This window comes from Henckelia pumila, chromosome 3, assembly GCF_033568475.1.
Source record: "Henckelia pumila isolate YLH828 chromosome 3, ASM3356847v2, whole genome shotgun sequence".
Taxonomy (NCBI): domain Eukaryota; kingdom Viridiplantae; phylum Streptophyta; class Magnoliopsida; order Lamiales; family Gesneriaceae; genus Henckelia; species Henckelia pumila.
Genome location: NC_133122.1, coordinates 2,292,765 through 2,302,571, shown reverse-complemented (window position 1 = coordinate 2,302,571; position 9,807 = coordinate 2,292,765). Strand labels below are relative to the sequence as shown.

Here is a 9,807-nt window from a genome sequence, read left to right as displayed (position 1 = left end):
ACCACGCTGTGGGCATACTCTCGCAAAATGTCTTGTTTGATTGCAAATATGACAGCTACCAAACATTGTGAAACACTGGTTGTTGGCATGACGACCTCCACACTTGGTACAGTACATCTCAGAACCACTATACTTCTGTCTAGCTCTAAACTGTTTGGATCCACTTGAGCTTGAAGAACTACCTCCAGACCGCTTTAAAGAAATTCTTCTTACCACTACTACTACCTCCTCCTTCAAATCAAGGTGGTGGTGGAATCTGTGGCTGTTCTTGGGGTTGTCTCACTGGTGATGGCACAAACGGTTCTCCTCGTTGTCTCAATAATCCAGATTCAGCCCCCTATGCACGATTAAGAGCATCGGCAAAGTTGTTTGGTCGTCCCGAATTCACTAGAGTAAAAATATCTGGATTCAACCCATTAATGAACTGGTCAGCTTGAGCTTCATCAATGTCTACTACATGGGGATCAAATTTCAGCAGACTCGTAAATTTGGCACCATACTGTTCAATGTTAAATTGACCTTGCTGCACGCTAGAAAATTCTGCTCCTTTTTCCTTTCTATAAGACACTGGGAAGAATCGTTGATAGAAAATAGTTTTTAAAAAAGACCATGTAATGACCGTACCTCGATGCTCCAGTGCTCTTCGTGTTGCTATCCACCAACCTTTTGCAACTTCATGTAGTTGGTGTATCACAAGTTTGACTCGAAGAACGTCGGCATAGTCAAGGGATTCAAATAACTCTTCAATATCCTCGAGCCAACTCTCAAATTCCACATAATTTTCAGTTCCTTTCAGTGTTGGCGGTTTAAACGACTTAAAACATTTCAACAGAGTTTCCATCGGAGTAGCAGTCATATCCCCCGTATCTCTTGAAGTACTACCTTGTTCAGTTCTAGGAATTTCGGTTTCCTATGGCACTGTTGGTTCTACTCTCTGTGCTTCTGTTGCTTGTGGCATTGTCAGTGCTATCACTTCCTGTTCTGGCAACGGAACTGTGCCAGTCTGTCTAGTCTATGGTCTTCGAGACATATCTGATTATCAAAAAGATTAGTACACAATTCAATATCAGATCTAACAAATCTGTTTCAGTCCTCCTCTGATTAGCACTATAATGCCTTCTCAAGAGATCGAGTTCTGATTCAGTCTCTGTCAAGACATGCTTAAAATCAAATCAGATAAGCAGGTAGCATGCAATTCTCAAAGCTTTAATAAATCAGTTCAGATAGTAAACATGCTTCAAGAATACATAAACAACCAAATAGACTCGATCTACCCTGCTCATTCTAGTTCAGTCCAAGAACTAACCTCGCTCTGATACCACCTGTTGTGGGGCCTCGGGTTGCTAATCTCATTCTTAGTGCAATTAGTAATTAAACATCATTAATTAAACAACAATCTAATAGTTTGGAATCCAACAAAAGCATGAAACTACACAAGTGTTCATCAACTTCTCAAGATAAATATTCATAAGTGTTTTCTAACATGCTTGCTAGGACTATACACATCGATTCAGCTATAAACAACCCGAGTCCACGTCTAATCTTCTCTCATGAGCAACCCTCGTCGACTTTGGCCAGCTCCTGCCCCATCTGTCGTCATGCACACATACAAAATAATACAACAGCCGGATAAACTCCGGTGAGAATACAATTCTCAGTATAATCAACATATACATGCGTTAAATAAATTTACATCGACTCTAAACATTTCGAATCAAGAATAAAGTAAACGCATATATATAAAGAATTGATTCCTATCACACTCTTTTCCATCAAGATTCGTATATGATCTTGACATGGATATCATGAAAGAGTGGGTGCCCAGTGAGCCAACTTGTGGCTATGGGCTTTGATGACTCTTTGTACAAACGATCTTTTGTTTAATATAATTTACACTTTTATTAATGGCAATGACTTTATCTTTCTTCATATTGTTATATTGTGATATACTATTGTTGTTTTGATAAAGACCTTGAATATACTATAGTGTATGTAAGATGTGGTAGAACATGGGGATGTCTATCATGAAATACATCTTATAGTCACTGTATATTCTAAACTGTTCCTAGTCGATTGAGCCGTCCGATAATAAGGATAAGGATCGCTCGAGTTTGAGACTAGCATTTGCGATGCGGAGTACCACGTTTCATTGGTAGGGAACATGGAGATGTTCGAAGCATGCAAATGGATATTCATAGGATGAATAATCGAACTACCCTATCCGGACTTTCCAAGTGGTTATCACTTATCGAGTGGATAAAGTCCGCGGTTTTGGTTGTACACCATTAGTCCTTACTACTTGAAACATCATGGAGACTCTATATGCTAGTACTGTGCTTTGACTCGTTTACCGACTCTATGGGGGTCATCAGGTATCGGGATTGGGTACAGTTACAACACATATAGGAGTCGATGCATTGTTGTCAAGGATTCACCACATACTTGCGAATGTGGATATCCTATGCGATCTGAGGAGATATTAGTGTGACGAATCTCTGGCCAGAGTACTTGATGTGATTTAAGAAATGGTTTCTTAGTAGCACATGCGATGTCACTAATTTGATCTTCAAGATGTATTGCATAGTTATCGAATCTTGAGCGACTCTCGATATACCAATGGTTGTTGATTCGATCGGGATATATGGATGAAGGGACCGTACTGTACACTAACCAAAATCTACTGGTTCTTGTAGGCACTATCAGTGATACCTAGGGAATCATGGGGCGATGTTGCTAGGCGCTTTACCATGATTCGTTGGGCAAGTCGGAAAGTGTTGTTCTGAGTCACAAGGAGTTGTGAGCCCACGGCTAGCTGTATCCCTGAACCATTGAGGGTCACACAGTGTAATGGAGTTTTAATCCCCGTTGAGATAGTTAAATTTAAAGAGTTAAATTTAATGAATAAAGAAGTTGGACTTCTTAAATAAGAGTAAGGGAGTAGGATTTCCTAAAATGACATAGGGATGTACATTTTTGGAAACCACTGAATTCGGATTCAGGAAAATTTATCTTGACTTTAAAATGTGCAGAAATGGTTTCTGTGCACATTGGTAAAATCGGTTTATCAATCGGAGTCACGATGAATTTTATATTAATTTCTGAACATGCGGGCTTTGCTTGTCGGGCCTCAACTTATGACTAATGGGCCCTAAGGTGTTAGTGGCCTGCATTATAAATAAGTTATTGCAGTACAGAAATTACACACAATTGGTCATAATTTGAGAGACAGAAAATCGAAAACCCTAGCTCTCTCTCAAAAGAAATTCGGCCGCCCCCCTCCCTTCTCTGCGTGAGAAATTCCGGTCTGTGATTTTGAATTGCAGTCTGGAATAGCGAATCAAATTCGTTTATTCTCTTCGTAGAAAACTTCTGATAGATTTTCTAGTGCAATCTATCAGAGGGATTAAACCTCCATTCGTGGACCTGATTGAAGGACAGAATATTCATCAGTTCCAGGGAGAGACAACAAGAGCAGATTAAATCCGTTGGTGTCCAATAATCTCGCTTCGAGATTAAAGGTAAAATTTAATAATTGTTATTTAATTTTACACACACTTATAATTTAATCGTTAAACGGTTGATACCCACACTATGGAATTGTTCCATAATAAAATTTTTAAACTTCCGCTGCACCGGGTATCAATCGTGATTGATCTGAACGCGAGTTTTCCAACAGTGGTATCAGAGCCAGGTTGCTCAGATCAAACGATTAAATTAATCGATTGTACAAAAATTTTTGAGTCTTGGTTTTTTAAAACAAAATAAATATTTTAAATAAAAAAATTTTTTTTTCGGGCAAAACCCGGGCAGCGATTGGATCGCTGCCCGGTGGGGCAGCGACGGTCGCTGCCCCGGGCGGCGCACGGCGCCGCCCAAAGGGGGCGCACAGCGCCGCCCACGGCGGCACACGTCGCCGCCCAGGGGCGGCGCTCAACGCCGCCAGGGTAGCGCAGCGCAGCGCAGAGCGCTGCGCAGGGCAGCGCTCGGCGCTGCCCAGGGCGGTGCACGGCGCCGCCCAGGGCAGCACTCGGCGCTGCCCTAAAGGGGCAGCCGGGCTGCCCCGGCCCACGCCCACGGGTGCGGGCCGGCCCGGGAGTGTCCCGGGCGGCCCGCGGGAAAAAAATTATTTTTTTTAATTTAAATTAATTTTAATGTGTTAAAATTTTATTTTTGGTCCGGTCAAAAATTGTTTTTGATTGGTTCACGAGGCATCGGATCGAATTGTTCGAGTCCGAAAATTTTAAAATTGATTTTTGGATAAATTTGAATTTTTGGAAAATTTTAATATTTTATCCTTAAATTGAATTTTGAAATCAATTATTTTTGGTACAATTGATGATAAGATTTGATCTTATGTATATATTAAGTAAAATATGATTTTATCTATAAAATTAGATTCTGTAGATAAAATATGATTTTATTTAATAAAAGGTAAAATATGATTTTATATGTAAAATATGATTTTATATATAAAATATGATTTTATCCTGTTTAAATTTAAATTGCCATATGCATGATATCCAATAAATTAATTTTGAATTAAATGTTATTGGATAAGGATGATCGATTGCCATGACCAATTTTGTAGGTGTATGTTAGGAATTTACATTTGTTTTATTGTTGTTGGTTTTATTAATGGGCCTGGTTTATGGCCCAATATGAATGTCATATGTAATAAAAGTGGGCTTGGTTTATGGCCCGTTCCCACCCTAAAATGTATCCCCTACTTGTCATTGCTATTTATTGTAAATACATTAGATTTAGTGGGAGATCAAGATTTGAAGATGGTGGGCCCAGCAGACAATAAAGACGAAGAAATGTAAATTGGAAGCTAATGTAATAGAATTGCATTGCATACTGCATATTACCTAGGATTGGACTAAGACTCGTGATTGGCAACCACGAGTCAATTAGAAATGGAATCGATCATCCTATATATAATATATGATATTATGATTGTATGCATGTTTTAGACATAATTGTATGAATCCGGCAAGCATACAATAAATTGAAAAATGATGAGACAAATTTTCATAATTAAAAATCCCTCATTTTAAATATGATTTAAAATTGATATCAAGATAAATAAAGGAAATTTAAATTTGTTTAAATGTTCCTACCTTCCATCAACGGTCAATGTATGTGATGCTACCCGCGGATACGGTCCGGCTCATATTATTGGGGGGGCCCGTCCGTCGTAAAGCTGTATATTGGATCGACACATGTTGTAAGTTGGGTGGAACTCCCATGGGATCGGCTCATATTATTGGGGGATCCACATGGCGATCGTCCATCACAACTTAATATTGATGGGTCATCTTGACATGTCACTATAAACGGCGTCATATTATTGGGCCCTTATTGGACATGAGGTAAATACATGGGGGTTGCTTTGGAAGCAATTGGGCTCTACCTTTTGAGAATTATGGTTGGCTGATATTATTCGGGACCATAAGTTTGTCAATTGGACTCCATGTTCTCACTAAGGAAAAAGTTTCCCGTTTTCACTATAGGGTAGTGAAATCGTTAAAATAGTGGGAGTGAGATTCATAAAATTAAATTCGCCTATTTTATGTCTTAGTAAATTGCTTAAACAATCATCGATAATTGTCTGTTTCATCTCAGTAATCCACATGTTTCTATTCTCCAACAAAACAAACTTATTGGCGCAAACAATACAGAATGATTCCATAAGTTAAGATTGTCCTAAGTTCGGAAAAGATTTTCTAAAGTGTTAGAAAAGGCTTCTCCGAAAACAGCCCCGGCTGATGTAACTGCCGAAAGGTTGGCCGAACTAGAGAAATGGTTGGACCATGATCTCAAGGCCAAATGTTACATGCAAAATTGGACAAGTCTAAACAAGTTTGCCATCACTGCAAGAAACCCGGTCATTGGAAACGTAACTGCAAGGAATACCTCAAGCAGTTGCGAACTGCAAAGGGTATGTTTTACATTAAAATGTTTTTCTTAATACTACTTCTTGGGTATTGGATACCAGATGTAGATCTCATATTTGCAATGATTTGCAGGTGATGACAAGAAGTCGCAGGCTTAGAATGGGTGAGACCCAGCTGAGGCTCAGAAATGGTTCCAGAGTTGAAGCTACAGCCATTGGAGATGTTTGTTTAATTTTGCAGAACGGTTTTAAGTTATTTTTAAGAGATGTTTTATTTGTTCCGGATTTAATTAAAAACATTATTTCTGTTTCTATGCTAGATAGATATGGTTATTCTTGCAATTTTGTGAATGGGATTTGCAATATTTACAAGAATGAATGTTTAATTGGAAATGGACAACTTGAAAACGATCTATACAACTTAAAACTAAAAGACGTTCCAATAAATTATGTTGATAAACCGGCGACAACAAACAAAAGGAAAATCGATAGTCAAAACCCGGCAAACCTTTGGCACGCTAGACTAGGTCATATTTCCTCAAGGAGGATGAACAAGCTAGTGGGAGAGGGCATGTTTGATATGTCTGATATTAACTCTCTACCTACTTGTGAATCCTGCCTAAAAGGGAAAATGACTAAATCTCCTTTTAAGGGGAAACCTGAGCGTAGTCAAAATCTATTGGATTTGATCCATACAGATGTTTGTGGTCCATTTAGAGTTGGAACTCAACATGGCCACACCTACTTCATTACCTTTACTGATGATTATTCAAGGTATGGGTATTTATATTTAATGAAATATAAGTATGAAGCATTTGAAAAGTTCAAAGAATTCAAGGCTGAAGTAGAAAATAAGCTAGGTAAAAGTATTAAAGCACTTCGATCGGATCGAGGTGGAGAATACTTAAGTACCGATTTTTTGGACTATCTAAAAGAGAATGGGATTCTCTCTCAGTGGACTCCTCCTATGACACCACAGCTTAATGGTGTATCGGAGCGTCGTAATCGAACTTTGTTGGACATGGTTCGATCCATGATGAGCTTCACTGAGCTTCCACCTTCGTTTTGGGGCTATGCGCTTGAAACGGCGGTATTGTTGTTGAACAACGTCCATACTAAAGCAGTGGACAAAACACCATACGAGTTATGGAATGGCAAAGCTCCTAAGTATTCGTACTTAAGGATTTGGGGATGTCCTGCTTACGTGAAGCAGACAGTGGGAGATAAGTTGGATAGTCGATCCAGCTTATGTTATTTTGTAGGGTATCCGAAGAATTCAATCGGATATTATTTCTATTATCCTGCTGAAACAAAGGTGTTTGTTTCTAGGAATGCCACCTTCTTGGAGAAGGAGTTCTTATTGGATAAGAAAGGCGAGATGATGGAACTCGAAGAAGTTCGAGAAGAACCCGAAATACAAAATAACGATCCTACGCCTCAGGAACCATTACTGGACACGCCTGAACCTAGAAGATCCGAGAGGACTTCTAGACCTCCTGTTCGATATGGTCTTCTTCTTGAAGGGGATCAAGATGAACCCGACATTGGATGTGATCCAAGAAACTTCAAGGAAGCAATTTCTGATGCGGATTCAAATTTATGGCTTGTGAAGCTATGCAGTCTGAATTGGATTCAATGCATACAAACCAAGTTTGGTCTTTAGTAGATCCTCCTGATGGAATTGTTCCAATAGGGTGTAAATGGATCTACAAGAGAAAGCTTGGGCCTGATGGTAAGGTATTGACCTACAAGGCGCGATTGGTGGCGAAAGGTTACAATCAAAGACAAGGAGTTGACTATGATGAAACCTTTTCACCAGTTGCAATGTTCAAGTCCATAAGAATCCTTATTGCCATAGCTGCATGGTATGACTATGAGATATGGCAAATGGATGTGAAGACTGCTTTTCTTAATGGAGACATTAAGGAAGAAATCTATATGAAGCAGCCAGAGGGGTTCACATCCATGGGAAGCGAGCATAAGGTATGCAAGCTTCAGAGATCAATTTATGGTCTAAAACAAGCATCAAGAAGTTGGAACCAGAAATTTGATGAAACAATAAAAGATTTTGGTTTCATCAAGAACCCGGAGGAACCATGCGTGTACAAGAAAGTAGTTAAGGATGCTGTGACATTCTTAGTACTTTATGTTGATGACATCCTACTCATTGGGAATGATGTAGGGATGTTGCAGTCAACAAAGATATGATTATCAGGTAGATTCTCGATGAAGGATTTGGGTGAGGCATCCTACATTCTTGGGATACAGATCTATAGAGATAGATCTAAGAGAATGATAGGACTCACTCAATCAACCTACATCGACACCATATTGAAACGGTTTTCAATGGATGGGTCCAAGAGAGGACATCTACCCATGTGTCATGGAGTTTCTTTATCCAAGTCTATGTGTCCCAAGACTGATGCAGATATAGAGAATATGACACATGTACCATATGCGTCAGCTATAGGTAGTATCATGTATGGGATGATATCTACCAGACCGGATGTAGCATTTGCTCTGAGTGTCACGAGCAGATATCAGGCTAATCCTGGTCAAATGCATTGGAAAGCCGTGAACGACATTCTTAAGTACTTACGAAGGACTAAGAATATGTTCATGGTATATGGAGGACGAGATCTGAAATTGGAAGGCTATACCGACTCTAGCTTCCAAAGTGACGTGGATGACTCGAAGTCAACCTCTGGATTTGTGTTCATGCTCAATGGCGGTGCTGTCTCTTGGAAGAGTTCCAAGCAGGACACCACAGCGGATTCCACCACTGAGGCTGAATACATTGCAGCATCAGCTGCTGCTAAAGAGGCCGTTTGGATGAGGAAGTTCGTCCAAGAGTTGGGCGTCATTCCTGAATTTGTTGGTCCAGTCCCGGTGTACTGTGACAACACGGGTGCCGTTGCTCAAGCAAAGGAACCAAGGTCTCATCAAAGATCCAAACACGTACTGAGGAAATACCACATCATCCGGGAGATTGTGGAAAGAGGAGACATCACTGTCGAACGAGTGGCCTCTGCAGACAATATCGCTGATCCGCTTACTAAACCCTTGTCAGGACCATTGTTTGACAAACATCGCGAAGCAATGGGTCTACGTAGTATGACTAGTTGGCTATAGGGCAAGTGGGAGATTGAAAGAGTGGGTGCCCAGTGAGCCAACTTGTGGCTATGGGCTTTGATGACTCTTTGTACAAACGATCTTTTGTTTAATATAATTTACACTTTTATTAATGGCAATGACTTTATCTTTCTTCATATTGTTATATTGTGATATACTATTGTTGTTTTGATAAAGACCTTGAATATACTATAGTGTATGTAAGATGTGGTAGAACATGGGGATGTCTATCATGAAATACATCTTATAGTCACTGTATATTCTAAACTGTTCCTAGTCGATTGAGCCGTCCGATAATAAGGATAAGGATCGCTCGAGTATGAGACTAGCATTTGCGATGCGGAGTACCACGTTTCATTGGTAGGGAACATGGAGATGTTCGAAGCATGCAAATGGATATTCATAGGATGAATAATCGAACTACCCTATCCGGACTTTCCAAGTGGTTATCACTTATCGAGTGGATAAAGTCCGCGGTTTTGGTTGTACACCATTAGTCCTTACTACTTGAAACATCATGGAGACTCTATATGCTAGTACTGTGCTTTGACTCGTTTACCGACTCTATGGGGGTCATCAGGTGTCGGGATTGGGTACAGTTACAACACATATAGGAGTCGATGCATTGTTGTCAAGGATTCACCACATACTTGCGAGTGTGGATATCCTATGCGATCTGAGGAGATATTAGTGTGACGAATCTCTGGCCAGAGTACTTGATGTGATTTAAGAAATGGTTTCTTAGTAGCACATGCGATGTCACTAATTTGATCTTCAAG

The 9,807-nt window shown here is 39.9% G+C and overlaps 1 protein-coding gene across 1 annotated transcript; it reads right to left on the bottom strand.

The window, feature by feature from the left end:
* Positions 1–337: 337 nt before the first annotated feature.
* LOC140886530 (uncharacterized) lies at positions 338–856 on the bottom strand. Its single transcript, XM_073293131.1, has 2 exons — positions 625–856; positions 338–567 (listed from the first exon to the last, which is right to left on the bottom strand). Exons 1-2 carry the CDS (start codon positions 854–856, stop codon positions 338–340), a joined length of 462 nt encoding a protein of 153 aa, XP_073149232.1.
* Between the last annotated feature and the right edge of the window lie 8,951 nt (positions 857–9,807).

Excerpts from the sequence above, each read along its gene's own strand:
- LOC140886530 (XM_073293131.1), bottom strand. The coding sequence starts at position 856 with ATGACTGCTACTCCGATGGAAACTCTGTTGAAATGTTTTAAGTCGTTT. Across the intron at positions 568-624 it reads AAGAGCACTGGAGCATCGAG|TGTCTTATAGAAAGGAAAAA; the intron begins GTACGGTCATTA and ends GATTCTTCCCAG.